Below are 26,790 nucleotides of genomic sequence, written 5' to 3'. Positions count from 1 at the left end.
CTCACATAGGATTTCATACCACTGCTATGCTGATGACACTCAACTTATCCTCTCCTTTCCTCCCTCAGACACTTATGTATCCGTCCAGATCTCAGCATGTCTGGCAGACATCTCATCAACTGAAACTCATCAACTCATGGATGGCAGCTCCTCAACTGACTCGTAATCCCAGCAAGACTGAGTTGCTGGTGTACAACCCTTGAGATACATCTTCATGTCAAGATCTTGTGATTTCCCTTGACAACTCTCAGATCACACTATCTGTCACTGCATGCAACCTCAGGGTAATCATGGACAACCAACTGTCCTTCTCAATTCACATCGCTAAACTGTCACGCACATACAGTCCTTTACATCAGGAGGATTCGGCCATTACTATCCACAGATAACACTCAGCTGCTTGTTCAGTCCCTTGTCATTGCCAGACTGGACTACAGCAACTCGCTCTTGGCAGGTCTGCCTCATGCCATTCGCCCTCTGCAACTGATCCAGAACGCAGAAGCATTTTTTTTTTTTTTTTTTTTTTTTTTTTTTAATCTCCCTAAGTTTTCCCACACCACCCTATTGCTACACTCCCACTACTGCCTTCCTCTAACTGCCTGTATCAGATTTAAAACACTGATGCTTGGATACATCACCAAAAATGGACCAGCACTGATCTAAAATTAAAGCACTCATCACACCCCACTCTGCACAACGCTCCCTCTACTGGACTGAATGGTCGTTGAATGAACTTCCTCTGGCTGTCTTCACAAACAAACACTAAAGACCAACCTCTTCACCAAGCACTTAATTTAGCACTTTGTAATTTTAAAAATCTTTGTCTTGTATTTTCTTTTCATACTGTACTAAAGTCCCCCACAGGGTTTTTAGAATGATGGTACTCTTAGTCCCTGACTTAGTAAACTAGGACGAGGATGTGTTTTTATAGGGACTACAAGGCACTTTTGTAAGTATCTCTGGGTAAGGGCATCTCCCAAATGTCATAAATGTAAATCTTGCATGGCCACATATCAGATATTTAATTGATCCAAGACCAGCGCTCGAGTTGAGGGGGATACATTTTACATTTACATTTACGGCATTTTGGCAGACGCCCTTATCCAGAGCGACTTACAATTATCTCATTTATACAACTGAGCAGTTGAGGGTTAAGGGCCTTGCCCAAGGGCCCAGTATGATAATTTACAAACTATAAATAATGGCAATTGGCCAATCAGAACTCAATATTCCAACGAACTGCGCACAAGGTCACGCAACTTTTCGTCAGTTTCGCGCTCTTCAAAAATGGTCAAGAGAACAGTGCAAGGACATCTTTTGACATTCTTTAAAAAGAAGAGACCAGAAGGTAAGATATTGCTATGACTAGTGTTTCAGGACATTCCCCTGACATAAGATTAGAAAGATTAAAGAACAAAGTACATTGATTCAGTAAGGGGGATCATTGTCAAGCTTGCACTGAATTATTGAATGCAATCACCGAGGTGGTAACGTACACATGCGTATGTTAGGTAAATGTACGTGTTTATTTAAAAAAAAAAAAAAAAAAAAAAAAAAAGAGCCAGGTTTTAGTCCCTAAAGTGTTCAGCTATTTTCTTACAACACTGTTTAAGCAATCTGCACAGATACCACTCAAGCCAATGCTAACAGCACGACATCAACACTCAGGCCGCCATTAATGGCTTGAAAGTGACACTTCTGACAGTGATTTAGAGTTTTTTTATTAAAAAATTCTGTTTAGAATAACTTTAGAGCATGGTGATAATGAGTAGACTATAAACCCTTCAAAGTGCCCTCTGAAGGCATCATTCAGGTCGTGAGAGAGAGAGAGAGAGTCTGGTGAGAGAGTCTGGTGCTCAGTCATACACATTATTACATGAATAATGCCTATGTAGATAGGTAGGTCGTATATGTTTAATTCAAGATTGTTTTGACTGGCATTTTTTTTTTTTTCAAATGTGTTTTGTTTTGATGGCTTAAAGTTCATTTTATAAAGCTTATATTTTGGTAAATAAAAATGTTTTTGATGATTAGATAAATTTTGTAATCGCTGTGAAAGGTTAGCTACAGGACTGAAAGGTTTGTGGCCGAGAATAAAAGGCCAGAGAATAAAAGTGTGCCTTGATCTTAGATTTAAAAGCAGAAATGGAAGGAGCACATTTAATGTCAAGTGGCAACTGGTTCCACAGGCGTAGAGCAGTGACTACAAAGGCTCTGTCACCTTTTAGTTTGAGACGTGACCATGGGACATGTAAGAGAACTTTGTTGGCAGATCTAAGAGACCTAGGAGCTGAATGCAAAAAGATAAGGTCTGTGATATAAGATGGGGCCTGCCCATTAAGAGCCTTAGAAACAATCAGCAGGATCTTCAACTGAATTCTAAAATGGACAGGGAGCCAGTGAAGGGAGACCAGAACTGGGGTAACATGATCACGCATTTTAGTACCAGTCAACAGTCTTGCAGCTGCATTCTGGACCATCTGCAAGTGTTAGTAAGGACTGGGGAAGACCTGCGTATAGGGAATTGCAATAGTCCAGTACTGATGTAATAAAGGCGTGGACAACTTTTTCCAGATCAGGCAAGAACTTAACTGGTAGTAGCTATTGTTAAAGACAGAACTGATTTGTTTGTCAAGGCTGTGCTCAGAGTCAAGGATAACACCCAGGTTTTTTTGCATGTGACTTGGCCTAACTTGCTGGCGAGACAGCTTCTGGACTTGGAAGGATCAAAGAAGATTACCTCAGTTTTGTCACTGGTAAGCTGGGGGAAATTATTTGCCAACCAGCCTTTAATGTCCTCGAGACACTCCAGGAGAGGCTGTAGGGAATTCCTGGATTTTAATGGGAGATATAGCTGTGAACCATCAGCATGGAAGTGAAAGATGATGTTATATAATTCCTAATAATGTTACCAAGTGGGAGCATGTACAAACAGAAGAGAACCAGCCCCAGGATGGACCCCTGAGGTGACAAGAGCAGAGGAAGAGAAAAACTGGCCTATAGCCAATGAGAATGTCCTATGTTTAAGATAAGAGTTGGACCAGAGTAGTGCTGTACCCTTTATGCCAACCCATTGTCAGAGGCATGTCAAAAGGATGTTATGATCCACAGTCTCAAAGACAGCACTAAGGTCCAGTAAAATCAAAACTGCATTATCACCAGAGTCTACTGCAAGTAACTGATTATATGTCACCATTAACAAAGCTGTTTGGTGCTGTGAAGGCCTTTGAAACCTGATTCAAATATCTCAGTCAAATTCAAGAATGGTAGCAATTGTTACAGGTACAATTTTATCCATTATTTTTGAAACAAATGGCAGTTAAAAAAAAAGTGACGTGACGTGTGGCCAAGTATGGTGACCCATACTCAGAATTTGTGCTCTGCATTTAACCCAGCCAAGTGCACACACACAGTAGTGAACACACACACACACCCGGAGCAGTGGGCAGCCTTTTTTGCTGCAGCGCCCAGGGAGCAGTTGGGGGTTCGGTGCCTTGCTCAAGGGTCCCACCTCAGTTGTGGTATTGAGGGTGGAAGAGAGCGCTGGTCATTCACTCCCCCACCTATAATCCCTGCCGGACCTGAGACGCGAACCCATGACCTTCGGGTTACAAGTCCGACTCTCTAACCATAAGGCCACGACTGCCCCCAAAAAAGCGTGTCGGGGAGAGTGAACGCAGTCCCCCACTATTAGAAATTATGCAGCCGAGATTCCCACATTTGGGGAATTCGCAAGGGTCAGCACAGCCCGAGTGCAATGGCTGAGCCTCGCCTTGGGCGAACCACCTTCCTGATCATGGTATCGCCCCTGCCAGGTAAGTATGAGATGGGATAATAGTTATTTAGACACTTCACATCAATGTTGTGTTTTTTGAGCAAAGGCTGGGCAACTGCATGCTTAAACCATGGAGGGACAATGCCAGAGGCTAAACAAGAATTAATTATAACTTGAATGCTAGGGCCAATTGTATCGAAAGTATCCTTTATGATGTGGGTGGGGACAACATCATGGGGGGAAGTTGTGAGTTTCATATGTATAACAAATGTTCCTCGATTCAGAAAAAGAAACCTGTTGAAATTGGCTAAAGGTAGCTATGGCGTCTGAGCAGTCAGGCGAAGCTTCGAAAATCTCTCAGATATATCAGTGGATGCTTCAATATCATAAGAGATACAGGGTTGATGATGGAATTTATAATGCTGAACAGAATTTTAGGTTTGTGACAATGTTTACTGATTATATCAGAGAAGTATTTAGCCCTAGCTTTTTCGGTTGCTGTCCGATAATACACCAAAGAGTTTCTAAAAAATTTCAAATGAAACTGTGAGATGATCTTTTCATCTCCACTCAGCTTTCGGACAGGCCTGCCTAAGAGAATGGGTAGAGTCGTCCAACCCCTGTTGGGATTTAAGTTTGGGATGTCTGTATTTGAGGGGAGCTACAGAGTCCAAGATAGCTGAGCAGGAGGAATAGAAAAGGGAAATTAGTTTATCTAGGCTTGAAAGAAGCTCAGCAGCAGTTGAAAGTGAGGTTGTGTTGGCACTTCTCTGATAACTTTCAGCAAACTTATTTGCAGTGAGAGAGTTAATATAACGGGAGTAGTAACCTGGGGTTCTGGCGATACACAGAGGACTACATAATGTGACATTGAACACATAGGCTTAACCCATAAAAAAAATGCATCCCCAATATTTATATTATTATCAATAGAAAACCCATATGACATAAGGTCAAGAGTGTGCCCAAGTATATGAGTAGCTTTATTTATGTGCCAAAAAAACATACTAACGGGGTGGTAGCAGACTATTTTTACATACTGTATTTCAAAGGCGGAAGCTCCCAACAGAAGGTATCTGTAATTTAAACTGGTTCTTAAAAACCTTGGCCACTCCGCCTGCTCTTCCAGCACACCTGGGGGTGCTAATGAACCAACAGTTCCAACAACCAACTTCTTTGGTCCATCTAAAGATGGTTGACTCACCAGCTCCAGTCCATGTCTCAGTTAAAAACAGAAAATCCAGATCATGACAGGTGAAAAAGTCGTTTAAAATGAATATCTTATTAGACACAGACCTAGCGTTAACAAGGGCCGTTTTTGAAGCAGAATGATACTTTTTGTGATTGTTGGATGTACTCCAATGGGCGAATGTTTAGGAAATTCACCCCTCCGCTTCAGATGCACAGTCTCGCAGGAGCAGAGCAGTCGGGCATCAGGGGCCGGTCAGGAACGATGGACAGATGACAGGAGTATCTCTGGTCCCATAATGGCCAAGCCAGATAGAGATATCTGTGCCTTGCATTGTGTGTGGAAGACCAGGTCCAAGGCCACGAGGAGGAAGTATTCACTTCTCTCTTGATCCTCAGCCGGACACCTCCATGATTTCCCCTCTTCCTGTGACATTTCCTTCAGTGAAGTATACAGCAAGGTATCCAGCAAACACATGCGGCAGAAGGGTGGAGTAACGTAGGATGATATGGGTTGCATAGGACAGGATATGCTCCAGATTGAGTCTCCAGCGAGCTTCTAATATGTAGCAACGTTGGACGATCATAAGTCAGCATGGCATCGATATAACGCATGCGTGATAGCACCAGAAACACAAACAAACAGACCATCGGTCGGACAGGTAGGAGATGACGGCAGGCCGACAAACACACTGGCGACATCTTGTCTTCGTTGAAGTTCATATAATGGATGAGCAATTTTTATTCAACTCAGCATGACCTTCACAGTTATGACATTTTTTTAAAAAGTATACAAGACAGCATTTAATTTTTGTCCCAGTAAAATATTTAATCCAATTAATCTCTGAATAAGCAAATTTAGTTCAGAGCAAACTTCAAGCTTAGCTACAGCAGAGTGTAATTTCTAAAACCAAAACACCTCATAGCGTTTAATATATAGTTCAATTAAAAAAGAAAATAAAATGAATAAAATTACAAACCTTAAAATGGTGGAAAAATAATATTTGTTCACATCATTACACTTAAATCGGTAATCTGCAAACAGATTTTTGGCCAGAAAGCGGAGTGAAAATGTAGCTAATGTATTACAGAGCTTTAAAACTAAACTTAATTTAAAACTATACATAAAAGTAGGCAGTTCACTTAAATGCTAAGCAGAGCCCTTGTAATGAACCAGAGCGCAAGGACAAACCTGCACCAACACCGAAAAGGGAAAAAAAGGTTCTTACGAATCATTCTAAATTTCTATAAATGTTGGTGTTTCACTCTTCAGCTCATCGAATAACGGTACTGCTTCATTACATTGTTTCAGTAATGCTCGGTATTATATAATTTACTGTTTGCAATGTTTCAGCTGGTATTTCAGCACTTTAATAAACACTAACTATAACGTAATATCTGGCGGTTAAGTATTTTCTTCTGTTCGTAAATTTCAGTACAGTATTTGAAGTATTTGGGATGTTAGATATTTGTCGATTTCAGTAAATCGGCATTTCAACCTACTGAAACCCATCAGCGTTTTTAATAATGTATTTATCTATTTTGCCAATATTTGGTGCTTGATTTTCATGTTCTCATATTTCAGCACTTCAGTAACATTCAGTATTACAGTAACATTTGATTATTCACCTTTACAAGTCCAGTGACATTTGATTGTTCAGTATTTCTCTACATTAGGCACTTTTCGGGATTTCACATTATTTTAAATGTTTGGTATATTAGTAACATTCAGAATGTCCGTATTTTATAATGACCAGTATTTCAGAATTTTGATAAATGTTTGACATTAGAGACATTAAAGAAATACCAAACATCAGTATTTCAGTACTTGCCTACTTCAGTAATGTTTGGTATTTGCGTGATTTAAAATAAAAATATTTAATCTTAAGAAGGCCAATGTTTCAGTTCAGTATTTTCAGTATTTCCATCATTTTCAGTGTTTGTTGTTCAGTATTTCAGCACTTCCGCCATTTACAGCCGGTGTGCATCCTCTATTACACTCAAGCTGTGCAGAAGAACCGATGCAGTCAAAATCGATAACAATCTTGTTCCGCTTCGGCTGAAACTGCCTGAAAAACACGAACAAAAAACAGAATAAAAAAATTAAACAAGAAGTATAAAGTGCAACTTCATGTATCTCCCGTAAGCCATTGTCTTTTTGACACTGTTTCCTTTTAGTCACTGCAAACACTTTAACGGTTTGATTTTTTTTAATATTTAATTTTAACCTGAACAGGACACAGAAATGATCAATACTTCAGCCAGTCTCATGTTTTGGTTGTCTGGAAACATAACTGATGAGGCTAATAACATGGTAGCTAACGTAATGTAACACCGTACAGGCAGCTAGCTGACTAATACAGACCTGATGAAGCGTCTAATGCAGCACATTGTGTTTGACTTCGACACTAAATCACCAAGTCACTAGTGAAAGATTCAGCTGTGAGCTGCGGTATTGTCTCCTCACATCGCAAGTGTATATTTTCTCTCTTCAAGTTTAACCAGGAGGTACGGAGCCCCGCACAAAAAAAAACAATACATCATGGCCACGTTTTATTGATTCATTCCACCGTTTTAGTTCAATTGTGGTCATATTTATTCATTTGTTCCCTCTTTTTAGGTAAATCGTGGCCACATTTTATTAATTCGTTCCCTCAAATGCATTTACCTAAAACAAGGGAACGAATTAATAAAACGTAGCCATGATATGTTGTTTTTTTTTTTGTTTCTTTTTTTACCCACATGTCATGTGCCAGGCTCCGTAATGAGGTGACATTTTTAAATAATATTTCAAGGTTCTTTATTTGTCACGTACCTATGACATACATGTGATGTAATGTAGTTTAACGTTCTCCCTTAGTGCCTCGTCCCACAGTGCAACAGTAATACATAATAAAAACAGAATATAATAAAAATCTAACAGACTATACAGTACTGTGCAAAAGTCTTTTTTTTTTTTTTTTAAGTACAAACTTTGTTATAGATGTTTATTTTCTGGCTTCTGCATTATTGATTCAGTATAAAAACATTTTCGATTCCAAACATTAGTTTTCCAGCACAAAATGAAATGCTCCAGAAAAATGTTTGTATGTCAGTAAAGAAAGCAGCAGATTCCATAAGAGACACTTTTCAGATAAAAACATAATGAAGGCTGCTGGGTTTCGCTGCAGAAATAAGAAGCGAGTCGACAGTCAAAGTCTCCAGAAGAACTGTGGCTGCTTCTGCAAGATGCTCAGTAACACTTCCAGCTCATTTCCTTAGAAAACTGCACACACTGCACCTCAGATACTGATTTATTTATTTTAAAAGCGAAAGATCGTCACACCAAATATCGACTCTGTTTCATTTATCACTGTTTACTGCTCTTTATAGGATTTTTTAATGAATTTTTGAAGGCGTCTTTGCTCTACAGCATTTCTTTGCATGGGCCTAAGACTTTTGCACAGAACTGTATGTTAAGAAAGTTTAGCAGCCTTTAGAGGAATGAAATGTAGAATATGAATATGCATAAATATGTTTAAAAAAAAAAAAAAAAAATACAGATATACAGAGCTGTAGTGTGCACAAAAATTCTCATAGTGCAAACTGTTTTTGTATGTGTGTCTGTGTGTGTGTGTGTGTGTGTGTGTGTGTGTGTGTGTGTGTGAGGTAGAAATACGCAGACGTCTCAAGTGTCCTCACTCAGTAGCCGGATTGCCTGAGGGTAGAAACTCCTCCTGATTTGTGAAAACAGAGAGTATGTTTCTCTCCTTCTGGTGCTGATGTGACATCGTATCACCGCAGATTACTTCGAGGTGGCATTACATGGACACGTAGCGTTAATTTCAGAGGATCTACACAAGCGATGCTCCAAATCACACGTATTTAAACTGTGGGCTGCGACGATCCAAAGAATTGCAGACGAGGTGTGGGCGAGATCGAAAATATTAGAAATATTTAAAAAAAATAGATAGCTAGACTATAAATAGACTGTTTCAGACAATTCACATAGGAGCTTCTCATTTTAACAACAACAACAAAAAAAGTTTTCTTTCTTCCGCCTTCATAAAAACGTCAGGTGAGCTTATCGACATGTGAAACCGGAATGATTGACAGCTGTGCAGGTGTTTTGAGATTTCAGTCACAGTAAATAAAGATTTCGTAAATTAATTCATTCTAAATAAAGCACATCAACGTGTGTCCACCTTAAACATCACTAAATAAACATCAGTTCACTAGTAATTTATTAGGGATGCCGCCGAAATATTTCAGCCGAAAGAGAGAAAAGGCTGAATATTTTGAATAAAGAAAAAAAAAAAAACTTTAAATAGAAACTCTTAAATAAAAGTTTCAAAGTTAACACAAATAGTTTTATGGTAATTATAAATAAACAGTGATTTAAAAAGCTGTTTGTTTGCTTTGCTTTATTGCGATGATCAGAAACTATTCATGATTTCAGGAATGACATTAAACCTTAAGACAAGCGATTTTTTTAAAGGATTATATCGTGTTTTGTTTCTTACTGTTTATTGTGTTTATCACACCTACTGCTGTATTATATTACCGTGGATTTGTTTTTATTTCATTTTATTTTCCAATTAACAATAAGCAATAATTTGACAAGCGTGTTTTCGGCCCTGGAACAGTTGATGGAGTGTGGAGTCCCTCTGGTGTCTGGCTCATAAGCAGGGATGTTGCTGACCTCACCTGTGCTGAGACTCACCTGTGCTGAGACTCACCTGTGCTGAGACTCACCTGTGCTGAGACTCACCTGTGCTGAGACTCACCTGTACGTGATACGCGCCAAATCCAGCAGTCTTCTGGAAGCTTCCATCTCCGGGCTGCTGTGGTATTTATCTGACAAATAAACCACCTCTTTTATACCTGCAGTGAACATACAGAAGTAATGCTGGAGATTAGAGAGATACAGAAACACACACACACACACACACACACACACACACACACACACACACAGAGGCGATCTTTAAAGCTTTAGTTTCCATGGTAACAGTATCACGGTTTCTAAACATTTCTGTGCGAACCTCGTTTAAAAATTAAATAAGTCCGTGGCGATCACTGTTCTGGAAGTGAAATGAGTCCATGAGCAATTCTCTCATCAAGTTCACATCAAATAAATTCATATTTCATCACACAAAGCGGGGTATTGAAGTATTTTCCGGACTAATTTCAAAACTAACTGCAAACTGCGTTTTCTATTTGTGGACGCACGAATTGCGACGTAATTCAAACGCGAATTGCGTATTACCTTTTGCGTTTTCGTTTACGCGAATGTACAGTGTCGGCCAAATTTCAAATGGAAAAGCAAAGTCCATTTGAAGGAAGAAGGAAAACATGCTGAACAGACGACTGTGTTTTAATTTCAGTTCGACTTCTTCATCCGCCGTTAAAGGAAGAACCACCGCCCTGATAACAGGAAGAGCGGATTTCTTAGATCGCAAGCGCAACAATAAACTTATTATAAAAACTTTATTTTACGCGAGCAGTGTTGCTCCAAAATCTATAGTTTTATAGTGAAAGACTTAAACTTCATTAATAATCTTTTCATAATGTCAGGTCTGAACACAACCACCTTGTAATAAAGGTTAAAGAGACTCAGAGTGAAATCCTTCATAATTTTTATGCTTGCAGTTTATTTTTATTTAAATTTATAGAAATCCAATCGGAATGTTCTTTCTGTGGCTCTGAACACGAATCAAATTGTGACACCATTTGAAGTCCGGAAAATACATCCATAGCAGGGAGAAGTATATAACGCCAGAGAGATGAGTGGGCGGGGCTAAGTGGATAATACCAGAGGGATGAGTGGGCGGGGCTAAGTAGATATGCCAGAGGGATGAGTGGGCGTGGCTAAGTGGATAGCACCAGAGAGTTGAGTGGGCGTGGCTAAGTAGACAATGCCAAAAAGATTAGTGGGCGTGGCTAAGTAGATATGCCAGAGGGATGAGTGGGCGGGGCTAAGTGGATAGCGCCAGAGAGTTGAGTGGGCGTGGCTAAGTAGATAATGCCAAAAAGATGAGTGGGCATGACTAAGTAGATATGCCAGAGAGATGAGTGGGCAGGGCTAAGTGGATAGCACCAGAGAGTTGAGTGGGCGTGGCTAAGTAGACAATGCCAAAAAGATTAGTGGGCGTGGCTAAGTAGATATGCCAGAGGGATGAGTGGGCGGGGCTAAGTGGATAGCGCCAGAGAGTTGAGTGGGCGTGGCTAAGTAGATAATGCCAAAAAGTTGAGTGGGCATGACTAAGTAGATATGCCAGAGGGATGAGTGGGCGTGGCTAAGTGGATAGCACCAGAGAGTTGAGTGGGCGTGGCTAAGTAGACAATGCCAAAAAGATTAGTGGGCGTGGCTAAGTAGATATGCCAGAGGGATGAGTGGGCGGGGCTAAGTGGATAGCGCCAGAGAGTTGAGTGGGCGTGGCTAAGTAGATAATGCCAAAAAGATGAGTGGGCATGACTAAGTAGATATGCCAGAGAGATGAGTGGGCGTGGCTAAGTGGATAGCACCAGAGAGTTGAGTGGGCGTGGCTAAGTAGATAATGCCAAAAAGATGAGTGGGCATGACTAAGTAGATATGCCAGAGAGATGAGTGGGCAGGGCTAAGTGGATAATGGCAGAGAGATGAGTGGGCGTGGCTAAGTAGATAATGCCAAAAAGATGAGCGGGCATGGCTAAGTATATAACGCCAGAGAGATGAGTGGGCGTGGCTAAGTAGATAACGCCAGAGAGATGAGTGGGCAGGGCTAAGTGGATAATGGCAGAGAGATGAGTGGGCAGGGCTAAGTGGATAATGGCAGAGAGTTGAGTGGGCGTGGCTAAGTAGATAATGCCAAAAAGATGAGCGGGCATGGCTAAGTATATAACGCCAGAGAGATGAGTGGGCGTGGCTAAGTAGATAACGCCAGAGAGATGAGTGGGCGTGGCTAAGTATATAACGCCAGAGAGATGAGTGGGCGTGGCTAAGTATACATAACGCCAGAGAGATGAGTGGGCGTGGCTAAGTAGATAATGCCAAAAAGATGAGTGGGCATGACTAAGTAGATATGCCAGAGAGATGAGTGGGCGGGGCTAAGTGGATAATGGCAGAGAGTTGAGTGGGCGTGGCTAAGTATATAACGCCAGAGATATGAGTGGGCGTGGCTAAGTATACATAACGCCAGAGAGATGAGTGGGCGTGGCTAAGTGGATAATACCAGAGAGATGAGTGGGCGGGGCTAAGTGGATAGCGCCAGAGAGTTGAGTGGGCGTGGCTAAGTAGATAATGCCAAAAAGATGAGTGGGCATGACTAAGTAGATATGCCAGAGGGATGAGTGGGCGTGGCTAAGTGGATAGCACCAGAGAGTTGAGTGGGCGTGGCTAAGTAGACAATGCCAAAAAGATTAGTGGGCGTGGCTAAGTAGATATGCCAGAGGGATGAGTGGGCGGGGCTAAGTGGATAGCGCCAGAGAGTTGAGTGGGCGTGGCTAAGTAGATAATGCCAAAAAGATGAGTGGGCATGACTAAGTAGATATGCCAGAGAGATGAGTGGGCAGGGCTAAGTGGATAATGGCAGAGAGATGAGTGGGCGTGGCTAAGTAGATAATGCCAAAAAGATGAGCGGGCATGGCTAAGTATATAACGCCAGAGAGATGAGTGGGCGTGGCTAAGTAGATAACGCCAGAGAGATGAGTGGGCGTGGCTAAGTATATAACGCCAGAGAGATGAGTGGGCGTGGCTAAGTATACATAACGCCAGAGAGATGAGTGGGCGTGGCTAAGTAGATAATGCCAAAAAGATGAGTGGGCATGACTAAGTAGATATGCCAGAGAGATGAGTGGGCGGGGCTAAGTGGATAATGGCAGAGAGTTGAGTGGGCGTGGCTAAGTATATAACGCCAGAGAGATGAGTGGGCGTGGCTAAGTAGATAACGCCAGAGAGATGAGTGGGCGTGGCTAAGTATATAACGCCAGAGAGATGAGTGGGCGTGGCTAAGTATACATAACGCCAGAGAGATGAGTGGGCGTGGCTAAGTATATAACGCCAGAGAGATGAGTGGGCGTGGCTAAGTGGATAATACCAGAGAGATGAGTGGGCGTGGCTAAGTGGATAATACCAGAGAGATGAGTGGGCGTGGCTAAGTGGATAATACCAGAGGGATGAGTGGGCGTGGCTAAGTGGATAATACCAGAGGGATGAGTGGGCGGGGCTAAGTGGATAATACCAGAGAGGTGAGTGGGCGTGGAAAAGCAATCAATTAAACAACAATTAAACCAGGTGTGCAGTTTTTTTTATTTTTTTTGTATAAATCAGGAGTGCAGGTGAGTGTGTGTGTGTGTGTGTGTGTGTGTGTGTGTGTGTGTGTGTGTGTGCGCGTTTACCTGATTGGATGATGAGTTTAGCGCACTCGTTACAGGGAAACAGAGCGACGAACATGGTGCAGCCTTTCACATCCGCCGAGTTTTTATTCATGATGGCATTCATCTCAGCGTGGCACACTGTAACACACACACACACATACATACACATGTACACACACACACACACATACACACACACGTACACACAGGTTACAATAAAAAAAAAATACAATAACTATACTCAACAATAAAATAATAGAAATAACGTTTAGCATTGAGGAGTGGGATATGGTTAAAAATCAGAAAGAAATTAAGTATAACAATAAATAAATATATAATTGTTACTTCATTTAGTTTTTGTGTATTAATAATTCAGATAAAACGATACAGCAGGACACAATACAATAAACTTACAGTAAACATAAACATAAACATACACAACAGAAACATACCAACGTTTATTTATATTAGTGAATCACAATAAAGTTTTTATTCTCAGAGTGTTTATTAAAGAAAAGAATTCATTCTCTTGAATAAATCTGCGTCCCAAATCACACACTACTTTACTAAGTAATATCGGACATCCTACTTAATGCACAGAAGGTGGTTTGGGACACAGCCAGAGGGGGCGAACTCTCGAAATCTTACATCCTGTAGCTTTAAATTAATAACTCAAATAAGATAAAGAGATTAAAATGCACACACACACACACACACACACACACACACACACACACAGGCGAGTGTAAGTGTGCTGGAGTGTGAACAGATGTTTGCTCTCCAGAACAGCAGCACAGGAAGTCCCAGGCTAATCCTTCTCTCTGCCAGCATTAATTACTGAGTGAAGAGCTTCATTAGCGGCTGGATGTCGCTTCGCTGAGGACCGCGAGCGCTCCAGTTTCTCACAATCCGGTTTCAGGCGTGAATAGAAAGCATTCTGCGCAAAAACTCGGAGTGTGTTGTGTGTAAAAAAATGGTGTACGAGCCTAAGCATACGGATCACGACAACACCAAAGTGTGCGCTTTTCTCCCTCGTACATAAGCGTGTCATAGTTACAGTCATCAATAATAATAATAATAATAATAATAATAATAACACCACAGCGCTGCTGAGTTCTGGATTGTGATTGGTCAGAAGAGAAGGTTGTTGATTAATTGTCTATAACAGCAGCTCTGACAGTAGTGCAGCTACAAATCACAGGTTTATATTAATGCACTCGTTCTAACACGTCATCGTTTCTATAGCAACAGCTCGATCATTAAAAAAAACGTCTAATCGTTGATGTGGTGAAGTTTTCTCTAAGGCGATGTTTATTTAACATTTAGGGAAAGGAGTCTCCAGCGTCAGCGACTGGTTAGAGTTAGAGGTAAAGGTGGAGTTTGCGCTTCTTTGCGGTTCCTCTGTAACTTTTTTTTTGTCTTGTTGATTGGATGAGAGAGAAAAAAAAAAAAAAAAAAAAAAAAAAAAGAGAGGCTTAATAAATAAATAAATAAATAAATGAAAATTCTAATTATTGGAAAATTGCTGTGGTATAAGAGGAATAAACACTTTGGGACATGCTGTTACAGGAAAATAATCAACTTTGAAAGTAACTCGACTTCATCACACCACCCCATTGTTGATTACTTTCCAATCACAGCATCACACCGTGTTTTATTCCTTACATAATAATGAAAACTTTTATTCGTTGTTTTTAATCTTGGTTATTTTGTTTATTTGAAGCACCTCTTACGATCACGTTAATCAAAGCTATAACGGTATTTCTAGCTAGAAATCCTATGAAATTTAATACTCATGCTATATTTTGCAGTGTATGCTCATAATCTAGACAGATTAGATAATCTAAAGAATTTTTTGGTTTGTTTTTTAGATTAGATTAAAATTTCTCTTCTTGCACAGCAACGTCCAGAAAATTAACCAGGCAGAAAATTAACTGGTTCTTTGGCGCCATCTTGTGGATCAGAACCACACTGCAGCATTAAAGTAAAATAAAAATGTTTTTAAAAAAGGGTTTTAAAAATATAACACACACACACACACACACACACACACATACACACACATACACACACACACACACACACACACACAGAGAGAGAGAGTACCAACAGCTGTATTTCGTATATATGGTCTAGGTGCACAGTTATGATTATGATTAAAGGGAACTGTGGTGTAGACGCCGTCGGGTGTAAACCCCAGCAGGCTGCAGTGACGTGAGGAAACTGACCGTAGGGGTATTTAGTGTCCAGTCTGTTATCAGCGGCTCGAGCCCAGGGCAAAAGATCATCATTACAGCCATTAGGCATCCCGTTATAGCCGATTCCCACAATCTTATTCTCCTGATTCACAATACACGCTCCCACCTACACACACACACACACACCTTAGATTAGTGCATCTTACAGAAAGAAAGAAATGAAAAGAAACAAAAATAAATAGACAAATGACACAAAAAGAAACAACTAAAACAAAATAAAAAAACAAAGAAAAACAAGAGAAAACAAGAAAGAAAGAAAGAAAGAAAGGAAAGAAAAAACAAACTAAAAAGAAAGAAATCAAACTAAAAGAAGTGAAAAACAAAGAGACAAACAAAACACAAATGAACAAAAAGAAACAGGAAAAAGAAATAAAAAGTAATGAAAAGAAAAATGAAAAAGAAAGTTTCAAACAAAATGAAATGAGAACATGAGAAATGAAAGAAACTAAATAAATTAAAAATAAATGAAAAGAAACAAAAAGAAATGGAAAACAAAAAGAGACAAACAAAAACGAGATAAAAGAAATAAAAAATAAACAAGAAATTAAATATAGAGAAAATGAATTAATCTCACATTGAACATGAGATAAATCTAACCTAATTATAGATTATATATTTTAGAAATGATTCTAAAATATATATTTTTTAAATCATATATATATATATATATATATATATATATATATATAAATAAAGGTTCTCTTATTCAGACTGTAAATTGACTTGGCTATTGTGTATTGTTTATTTTTATTATTCTTCCTCCCTTGTTCCTTACTGCATATTTTTGTATTTTTATTGTCTTTGTAATTTATTGTTTGTTGCCCTTAGACCCTGTCTTTCTCATGAGGAAAAAACAAAATAAGAATTTCATTGTACCAACGTAAGACAATAAAGATCTTGAATCTTGAATCTATTAAAGAAGCGGCTAAACCGTAGTATTTATATCAGAGTAGGAATACGTCACTGCTTCTTATGCACAGTCTGTTTTAAAAAATAAAGCAATAACGTCATGTGTATTTGTTACAAAGCTCCGCCCATACAGATTTCCCCACCCATCTTTTTATTCAATTTTAATTGTTTATCGCTGTTAAAAATACAGATTGTCAGAAAACACATTTACAGAAATGTGGATGTAGATTTAAATCTCTAAACACCAAGCCAGAGCCGAGAGTGGCAAGGAAAAACTCCCTGAGACATCATGAGGAAGAAAACCCTGAGACTCTAAAGGAAACCTGTCCTCTTCTGAGGGACGGATAGTGGGATTAAAAATCGTTCCTGTACACAGGTGTAGAAGAGTGAAGACAGACAGTACTGAGTGTGTGTACGGGATGCTGAGTGTGAGTGAATAAGAATCATTCCTGGGATGATTACAGCAGCTTGATACCTGTGAGCTCGGATCTTTGCTTCTCTGAGCGGACAAAAACGCGACAGCCATGAAATATTCAGACCACTCCAGGTAGTCCTGCCTCTTCCTCGCCTCGCCCGAGACGCCCGTGCTGTAAAGTTCAAGTTTCAGGTTTATTGTCATGTGCATAAAGAGTGCTTGAGCATCTATACGATGAAATTCTTGCGCTACACTTGCACACTTCTACACAGAAACGGATAGAGAATAAATGGACTCTAACAAAAAGCAGCACAAAAACTGTAAATATTAAACACAAAATTATGAACGTGCTTTAAGCAAATAAGAATAATAGCAAGCTGTAAACATAGTGGGACCAAGTAATAATAATAATAATAAACTGTAAACATTGTAAAACAGTCAGAAAGTGACAGCAGGTTACAGGTTTGAGGGAAAAACTGGGTTTTAGACAGAAACTAGTCGCAGGATCAGGTTTGGAGAAAAAAAAATTAGAAATAACATCATATTTGCCATGAAAAAATGCAGAAGTTCTTATAACACAGATTTCTTATACATTTGAGTGAAAAAGTTTGTACACCCTTGGAACAAAATGCCAAGAAAACACACACATACATACACACACCACTTCCTTTCTGATGACGTCACACTCCCGCTTCTCTCTTGTTTTTCCCCCAAAATTATTTTAATTTGACTCCACACCCACACTTTAATTTGTTTCCACCAAAATATCATCTACTATATACCCCAATCTTATTAATTTTGTGATTTCTCTTGAAAAGTTCGGGTTTTTTGTAATGAGTCATGGGTTGTGACGCAATGTCGAGTTTCTCAAAATGGCGGAACTACCGGAAGTTGGAGTAGCCGTCGATGCCAAGTGTAATTTTAGCCGTACTAATCTTTTTTCTAAGGATTTTAACAAATAAATCTAAGGGAAATATTGATGTTTGGGATGTGTCTGTGTCGATTTTACTTCCACTGTACATTTACACAAGACTTCACGGCTGTCTAACTCTGTTACTAAGCGGCCATGTTTCTCAGTTGCCTAGCAACAGTGCTCGCGCGGCTTCATAAAATTCAGTTCATTGCACTAGTATTAATAAAACCTCAATGTTTGATGGCATTGCACTGAAACATTTTAAAACAAATAAATAACGATGGGATGGAGTAAGATTATCTAGTCTCATATATACACACCTATACGACATGTTTATTTATTTATTTATATTTTCAAACTATACCAAACTTTCTAAACGTACCCGTCATGTGTAGCAGATGTGCTGTTTTTCTCTGGATTCATCCTGCACTTTGTGGACGAGAAGCTGAAGACGTCAACACAGAAACGCTGCAGAAAATATCACGCGGATAAAAATTTCCCGCGAAAACACAACAGCGGTCCAATCAGAGCGCACGGTTTCCCGGAAACGGCGCGTGCATGTTGAAGACAGTCAATGCTGCGCAATAAAAACGCAGAACTTATTTTTAAATAACAAAATAATCTGTATGTAACTTAAAGCTTTTTTTTGTTTGTTTAATAAATATGTTAAATATCAATTTTAAAAATCAGTTCCAATGTTTTACTGTTATAAGTGAATTATATGAGTTATAAGTGAAACTGTTACATATTAATTATATATAAAATGTAATTATATTAATTATATTAATTATTTAATTACTTTAATTATAATTATAATTATTTAATTGTATTAATTGATTATATAATATATATATATATAATTTAAATTAATTAATTAAATTAATTTTTAAGTGTATATATACTACAAGAATATTTTTAGTTAAAATAGAGGAATTGATAACAAAATTAAAAATAATATTTCTTAAAAAAATTATTAAAAAAAAATAAAAATTTAGAAATATTAACAAAACAACACAATTTAATTATTTTATAAAAACAGTAGTTTAATTGTAACTTTCTTTAAAATATACTAGAAAAAACACATATATTGAACTTTATTTGTATTTAACTTTATCTGCTCTCCTTTAAAATTATGTTATGTTAAAATCCAACCTTAAAAACCTCTTTATTATTATTTTTGTTACTTATTTTTAAGCATTATAACTGATTTAGTGTTCTAACTGATGTGTATTGTATATACGTCTATCATTTTTTACATTATATTTCTCCATTTTTACTTTTTTATTCTTTACTTTTATATTCTTTCCTTTTTTAGTTGTAATATTTTTCAGCTCAGTGGGAAATTGTCCTCTGAAATTGTGTTTTGTTATTAATAATTAAGTGATACATTTCTAGCTTATTCAGCCTTGTTTGAAATAAATATAACATTTTGACATAAATTTCCTCAGACAACCTTCTGGGATGATTGATGCACCTTCAGCTGTTAGATTTCGCATTATTTTCTTTGTGTTTTTGAAAGAATCAGACAGACTGTGTGTCTAATCAAGCAAGTGGCCTGTAAAATAAAATGATCTGCAAAGAAAACACAAGTGCGTCTCTGTTAATTCAGTGCATGTGGTGATGCGTTTCCTGTTTCTGGCGTGTGTTTGATCTTGTGGTTTAACTTTCTCTTTTTTTCATATAACCGCAGCCACGTGGCACTGCGATGTGACAGCAGGCCCTGACCACAATACCTGGAATTATTTTAAATACTGTTATTGTATTTTTAATCCAGACTGAAATAAAACAGCAGTCCCGGCAGATATACAAAAACTCCAGAATTGTTCTTATTACACCTATAATTAATGGAAACCATGGTAACCAACCATATGCAAATTCACAACTCTGAAATTATGGGTTTTTTTTTATGAAACTAATCAACAGTGAACAGCATTTAAAAGATTTTGCATTCTTATATTTTATTATTATATTTATCACAATTCTTTATTGATATTTTTAGGTATTATGTTTTTTAGTGTTTTAAAAGTGTTAATTATTTATATTATTACTCAATTTTCCATTAATTGTGGAAAGTTTTATATATATTTATTGTTCTGGTTTTTTTTTTTAAATTTATTTATTTTATGAAAAGCACTTTAAGCTGGTTCAGATTTCTATTTTATTCATTTGATTGATGCTTTTATTCATGATCATCATCATCATCATCAATCCATTCAAAATGGTCATGTGTCACGGTGGAGCCGGAATGATGTACAGTTTTGTCTATATTTAGCAACTAAATAAATAGATATAAAGGGAAGAAAAGGGAAGCCTTATTGGATTAGATCAAATTTATTGCAGTTCAATGACACAATGAACGAGTCATGTCATGCATACATTAAAAATAAAGTATAATTACAGAGCACAGAGGAGAAAAACAACGCATAATTAAAATGGTTTCTGGACATGGCTTTAGCTACAAGAGGTCTGTTATGATGAGTGATCACAACTTCCCCTCCCTCACACTCAGCACAGGATGTCCACAGGGCTGTATCCTGTCACGCATGCTCTACACACCGTACACCTACAACTGCGTCACCAAACACAGCTCCAGCACCGTCATAAAGTTGACTGAGGACACGATGATTATCACTAACAATGATGAGAAACCGTATAGGGAGGAAGTGAATCTCCTTGTGGAGCGGTGCACTGACAGCAACCTCTGCCTCAATGTCAGCAAAACCAAGGAGATGATTGTTGACTTCATGAGGGTGAGAGGAGCACACGCACCACTGAGCATCGAGGGGACGAGGTGGAAAGGGAGAACAGCCTCAGCCCAGACCAGGATGCAGCTAGTTAGAATCATCTCCACAGTGGACCTGTAGACGTTGCAGAGGAGTTTTGCGGCAGCTTCAGAGGAAGTGGAGACGTCGTTGGACAACGTGTGATGTGTTGAGTGACCTGGTGAGATCCTCGGTGATGAGGTGAGACGTGGACGCTGAGGATCTCACCGTTCCGCTCAACACGTCACTCATCATCAAAAAAGTTCCAACGACGTCTCCACTTCCTCTGAAGCTGACACAAAAGCTCCTCTGCAACATCTACAGGTCCACGGTGGAGTAACTAGCTGCATGGTAGTTACAACAAGAGATGTCTGAGGCAAGCCAACGGCATCACTTCAAACCCCACACAGCTCAGCCACTTCCTGTTTCACCCTGCACCATTACAGACTGGAACATCCAAACCAGAAACACCAGATTCAAGAACAGTTTCAACCCATGAGCCGTTAAACTGGTCACACCAGCAGCACCCACGAGAACACGAATACACACACTACAGACTGGTACTGATCTAAATCCTGATCCTCCCAGCTATACTCAGCATACCTACACACTACATATTGCACTTTGAATTTATAACTCCCTAACACTTGAACATCAAGGCTGCTAATGCTCATTTACTTCACTGTACACTTGCTAACATAACTCCTGTGATACTGTTTAATATACACTTAATATATTACCACTTACATACAGTTCACTGTCCACAAATACTATATTTATGTTCAGTACCAAGCAAAAGTCTTTGGCACATGCAAAGAAATGCTGTAGAGCAAAGATGCCTTCAAAAATAATGAAATTAAATGTTTCTACATTAAAAAATACTATAAAGAGCAGTAAACAGTAATAAATTAAATAAATTCAATAGTTGGTGTGACGACTCTTTGCTTTAAAAAAGAAAAAGAGTATCTCAGGTGCAGTGTGTGCAGTTTTATAAGGAAATGAGCTGGAAGTGTTACTGAGCATCTTGCAGAAGCAGCCACAGTTCTTCTGGACACTTTTTTCTGCAGCGAAACCCAGCAGCCTTCATTATGTTTTTATCTGAAAAGTGTCTCTTATGTCATCTGCTGCTTTCTTTCCAAACGTTTTTCTGTAACATTTCATTTTTTAAGGAGGTTGCTCTTGATTTGTGCAAATGAAATTTCCCTAGCAGTGCTAGAAATCACATAAAATCATCTAGAAGTGAGAAACCTCTAACACCATTAACTCATCAGTAAGGCATAAGTTATGGACAGATTGAAAAATCAACATTGATACCTCTTTCCAAAAAAAGTCTGCTGAAGAAACACAAGGAAAGAAAAGGTGTACAATGGTTTCTGCTTCTGATAGATGGATGTTTCTGATAGATAGATGTTTGCTTCTGCTTATTTTGAAGCTGAGAAAAGTGGGAAAATCAATCAGAGCCATTGCACAAACATTGAGCATGGCCAATACAACTATTTGGAATGTCCTGAAAAAGAAAGAAACCACTGGTGTACTGACAACCAGACATGGAACAGGTCAGCTAACGAAAACAACGTCAGATGATGAAGCTGTGAAGAAAAACCCAAAACCAACAGTCGGTGACAGCACCAACAGCCTCCACAGGGCACGAGTGAAGGAATCACATTCCACTATTCGAAGAGGAATTTGAGAGCAGAAATATAGAGGCCAAACCACAAGAATTTGCAAGGAAATACAAAGATGAGCTACAAAAGCTCTGGAGTGTGCTTGAGGGAATTAGTGTTGTTCGGTGATAAGAACACATGTGAGTTGAGGCTCCACACCAAACTCATCAAACCATGTGTTTATGGCCAGGCTCAGGGGGATTGTCCTGCTGGAACAGGAAAGAGCTTTCCCTCGAACCGCAGCCACAATGTCGGAAGCACAGAATTGTCTAAAACAACTTTGTAAGCTGTATCATTTACATTAACATCACACTTCACTGGAACTACGTGGCCTTGCACAGCTATGTGCCTGACATTAGCAATGTGTGTGGCTCAAACACCTGAACTCAATCACAGGAGGGGTGTCCATATACTTTTGCCATTGATAATGTTACTGAAATGTGATTTACTGATGAAATTAATAAGCATGCGTCAAATAAATAACGTTTTTAACATGAAATTGTGGATAAAACTGATGAAAATGTGTCTTAATTTACCAAACAAATTGCTTGGAAGGCTTTCAGTCAGTGTTGCTTCTTTAGTATATGATAAAAAACTTTTCACTTCATATGTAGATTGAACATTTTGAGGATTTTAGAAATGTATCGTGCTGGAATTGGAATGTGTTGGACGTGGAAGAGTTTTAACGTTTTTTATTTTTACTTTATTAGCAGATAGCAACACACAGTGCAACATTTAAGGGTGTACTGATCGGCGCTACACTGGGACTTACTGCGCCCGTTGTCTATCCCAGTAGTCACTGTACTGTCTTGTACTGTTTGCACATGTTTGCATTTGTGCATTTTATGTATAAATTTATGTAGTCTCTTGTAGTTCTGTGTTGTTCTGTGTTGTTCTGTGTTTGTCTTATGTAGCATCTTGGTCCTCCAGGAACGTTGTTTCGTTTCACTCTGTACTAACTGGCTGTATATGGCTGAAATGACAACAAACTCCACTTCACTTCACTTGACTTGATTTGTAAAGGGTGTGGTTTGTTATCCTGATTGCTCTCCAGACCCGCCTGATCCAACCTGATGTCCTGCTCCTGGATGAAGTTCTCATCAACTGGAAATCACTCGCTGCTGAGGACGGCCTGAAGGTCAGTGAGGTTACTGTGGATGGTTCCACTTAGAAACCATGAAGAAGGCTTAGGACTACAATCGCTCTGATAGCTTTAGGACTGCAATTCCCACAAGCAGTTTTGCACTCAAGTCTCCATGAGTGGACAGTGGATAAGTTTAACAAAACACACTTCATGTGCAAACTATAATGAATTTCCTGGTTACACAATTGCACTATTTGTCCATGTAGCACACAGTTAGAGAAGGGATTTATTTACAATCGCACTATCGGGTGTCACACAGATGAGGATGGTGTCGCTTTTGAGTCTGGTTCCTCTCAAGGTTTCTTCCTCATATCATGTCAGGGAGTTTTTCCTCACCACCGTCACCTCTGGCTCGCTCATTATGGATAAATTTATACATTTTAAACTTATATCCTGAATTTATATGTTTCTGTAAAGCTGCATTGTGAGAATGTCCACGGTTAAAAGTGCTATACAAATAAAATTGAAGTGAATGTTTAACCTATTTGTTGTGGACGTACCTTGTAATAACAGGTGTACCTTGTAAAAGCAGGCGTACCTTGTAAAAGTGGGCGTACCTTGTAAAAGCGGGTGTACCTTGTAAAAGCGGGCGTACCTTGTAAAAGCGGGCGTACCTTGTAAAAGCGGGCGTACCTTGTAAAAGCGGGTGTACCTTGTAAAAGCGGGTGTACCTTGTAAAAGCAGGCAGATCTTGTAAAAGCGGGTGTACTTTGTAAAAGCAGGTGTACCTTGTAAAAGCAGGCGTAGCTTTTAATAGCAGACGTTCCTTGTAAAAGCGGGCGTACCTTGTAAAAGCGGGCGTACCTTGTAAAAGCGGGCGTTCCTTGTAAAAGCAGGTGTACCTTGTAAAAGCGGGTGTACCTTGTAAAAGCAGGCAGATCTTGGAAAAGCGGGTGTACTTTGTAAAAGCGGGTGTACTTTGTAAAAGCAGGCGTACCTTGTAAAAGCGGGTGTACCTTGTAAAAGCGGGCGTACCTTGTAAAAGCAGGCGTTCCTTGTAAAAGCAGGTGTACCTTGTAAAAGCAGACGTTCCTTGTAAAAGCGGATGTACCTTGTAAAAGCAGGTGTACCTTGTAAAAGCAGGCGTAGCTTTTAATAGCAGACGTTCCTTGTAAAAGCGGGCGTACCTTGTAAAAGCGGGCGTTCCTTGTAAAAGCAGGTGTACCTTGTAAAAGCGGGTGTACCTTGTAAAAGCAGGCAGATCTTGGAAAAGCGGGTGTACTTTGTAAAAGCGGATGTACTTTGTAAAAGCAGGCGTACCTTGTAAAAGCGGGTGTACCTTGTAAAAGCGGGCGTTCCTTGTAAAAGCAGGTGTACCTTGTAAAAGCAAGCGTTCCTTGTAAAAGCAGGTGTACCTTGTAAAAGCAGGTGTACCTTGTAAAAGCGGGCGTACCTTGTAAAAGCAGGTGTACCTTGTAAAAGCGGGCGTACCTTGTAAAAGCAGGTGTACCTTGTAAAAGCAGGCGTTCCTTGTAAAAGCAGGTGTACCTTGTAAAAGCAGGCATACCTTGTAAAAGCAGGCAGATCTTGTAAAAGCGGGTGTACTTTGTAAAAGCGGATGTACCTTGTAAAAGTAGGTGTACCTTGTAAAAGCGGGTGTACCTTGTAAAAGCAGGCATACCTTGTAAAAGCAGGCAGATCTTGTAAAAGCGGGTGTACTTTGTAAAAGTGGATGTACCTTGTAAAAGCAGGCGTAGCTTTTAATAGCGGGCGTTCCTTGTAAAAGCGGGTGTTCCTTGTAAAAGCAGGTGTATCTTGTAAAAGCAGACGTTCCTTGTAAAAGCAGGTGTACCTTGTAAAAGCAGGCATACCTTGTAAAAGCAGGCAGATCTTGTAAAAGCGGGTGTACTTTGTAAAAGCGGATGTACCTTGTAAAAGTAGGTGTACCTTGTAAAAGCGGGTGTACCTTGTAAAAGCAGGCATACCTTGTAAAAGCAGGCAGATCTTGTAAAAGCGGGTGTACTTTGTAAAAGTGGATGTACCTTGTAAAAGCAGGCGTAGCTTTTAATAGCGGGCGTTCCTTGTAAAAGCGGGTGTTCCTTGTAAAAGCAGGCATTCCTTGTAAAAGCAGGCGTAGCTTTTAATAGCGGGCGTACCTTGTAAAAGCGGGCGTACCTTGTAAAAGCAGGCGTTCCTTGTAAAAGCAGACGTTCCTTGTAAAAGCAGGCGTTCCTTGTAAAAGCAGGTGTACCTTGTAAAAGCGGGCGTACCTTGTAAAAGCGGGCGTTCCTTGTAAAAGCAGGCGTTCCTTGTAAAAGCAGGTGTACCTTGTAAAAGCGGGCGTTCCTTGTAAAAGCAGGTGTACCTTGTAAAAGCGGGCGTTCCTTGTAAAAGCAGGTGTACCTTGTAAAAGCGGGTGTACCTTGTAAAAGCGGGCGTACCTTGTAAAAGCAGGTGTACCTTGTAAAAGCAGGCGTTCCTTGTAAAAGCAGGTGTACCTTGTAAAAGCAAGCGTTCCTTGTAAAAGCAGGTGTACCTTGTAAAAGCAGGCATACCTTGTAAAAGCAGGCAGATCTTGTAAAAGCGGGTGTACTTTGTAAAAGCGGATGTACCTTGTAAAAGTAGGTGTACCTTGTAAAAGCGGGTGTACCTTGTAAAAGCAGGCATACCTTGTAAAAGCAGGCAGATCTTGTAAAAGCGGGTGTACTTTGTAAAAGTGGATGTACCTTGTAAAAGCAGGCGTAGCTTTTAATAGCGGGCGTTCCTTGTAAAAGCGGGTGTTCCTTGTAAAAGCAGGCGTTCCTTGTAAAAGCAGGCGTAGCTTTTAATAGCGGATGTACCTTGTAAAAGTAGGTGTACCTTGTAAAAGCAGGCATACCTTGTAAAAGCAGGCAGATCTTGTAAAAGCGGGCGTACCTTGTAAAAGCGGATGTACCTTGTAAAAGCAGGCGTAGCTTTTAATAGCGGGCGTTCCTTGTAAAAGCAGGCGTTCCTTGTAAAAGCAGGCGTAGCTTTTAATAGCGGGCGTACCTTGTAAAAGCGGGCGTACCTTGTAAAAGCTCCTTGTAAGGGACGTGGTTTGTAATCCTGCAGGACGCAGACGGATACACTTGCGTTTAAAACTCCTCACCAGGGGGAAATATATTATAATTGTATAGATTAAATAGATTATAAAGATTAAATAGAAATAATTAGCACAGTATAACAGGAACAGAGGGAAACATCTCAGGGTTTTGTTTTGTTTTTTTAGCTTTCTTATTTCCTAGGGTGGATAGATCTTTAATAATTTGTTCAAAATAAGAAAACAAAGGTTTGATTAATCAATTAATTAATTTGTTTATTTATTTATTTTAAATGCACTGAATAAAGAAATTTATTCTAAGTATAATAATGTTCAATCCCACAGACATTATACTGTTCAAACGCAGTGAAACCAGACAAAGCCTTTCCAAAGTAAAGTCTCTTTAAAGCGTCGTGACGTCACC

At 39.3% G+C, this 26,790-nt stretch overlaps 1 protein-coding gene and 1 non-coding gene across 3 annotated transcripts; both read right to left on the bottom strand.

The window, feature by feature from the left end:
- Nucleotides 1-3,661: 3,661 nt before the first annotated feature.
- LOC113546173 (U1 spliceosomal RNA) lies at nucleotides 3,662-3,823 on the bottom strand. Its single transcript, XR_004577910.1, has one exon. It is a non-coding gene; the product is annotated as a U1 spliceosomal RNA (small nuclear RNA).
- Nucleotides 3,824-5,766: 1,943 nt separating this feature from the next.
- On the bottom strand, nucleotides 5,767-18,321 carry LOC113538243 (deoxycytidylate deaminase). Of its 2 annotated transcripts, none has more exons than XM_053232987.1 (6): nucleotides 18,178-18,321; nucleotides 16,943-17,054; nucleotides 15,529-15,664; nucleotides 13,322-13,438; nucleotides 9,730-9,826; nucleotides 5,767-7,032 (listed from the first exon to the last, which is right to left on the bottom strand). In XM_053232987.1, exons 1-6 carry the CDS (start codon nucleotides 18,216-18,218, stop codon nucleotides 6,897-6,899), a joined length of 639 nt encoding a protein of 212 aa, XP_053088962.1. In that variant the 5' UTR covers nucleotides 18,219-18,321; the 3' UTR covers nucleotides 5,767-6,896. The 2 variants fall into 2 exon arrangements, with proteins under 2 accessions (XP_053088962.1, XP_053088961.1); XM_053232986.1 differs by lacking the exon at nucleotides 18,178-18,321 and adding an exon at nucleotides 17,538-17,692.
- Between the last annotated feature and the right edge of the window lie 8,469 nt (nucleotides 18,322-26,790).

The sequence above is a fragment of the Pangasianodon hypophthalmus genome, chromosome 3 (assembly GCF_027358585.1).
Source record: "Pangasianodon hypophthalmus isolate fPanHyp1 chromosome 3, fPanHyp1.pri, whole genome shotgun sequence".
Taxonomy (NCBI): domain Eukaryota; kingdom Metazoa; phylum Chordata; class Actinopteri; order Siluriformes; family Pangasiidae; genus Pangasianodon; species Pangasianodon hypophthalmus.
Note: the sequence above shows the minus strand (reverse complement) of the source record. Positions and strands in the feature narration are given on the sequence as shown.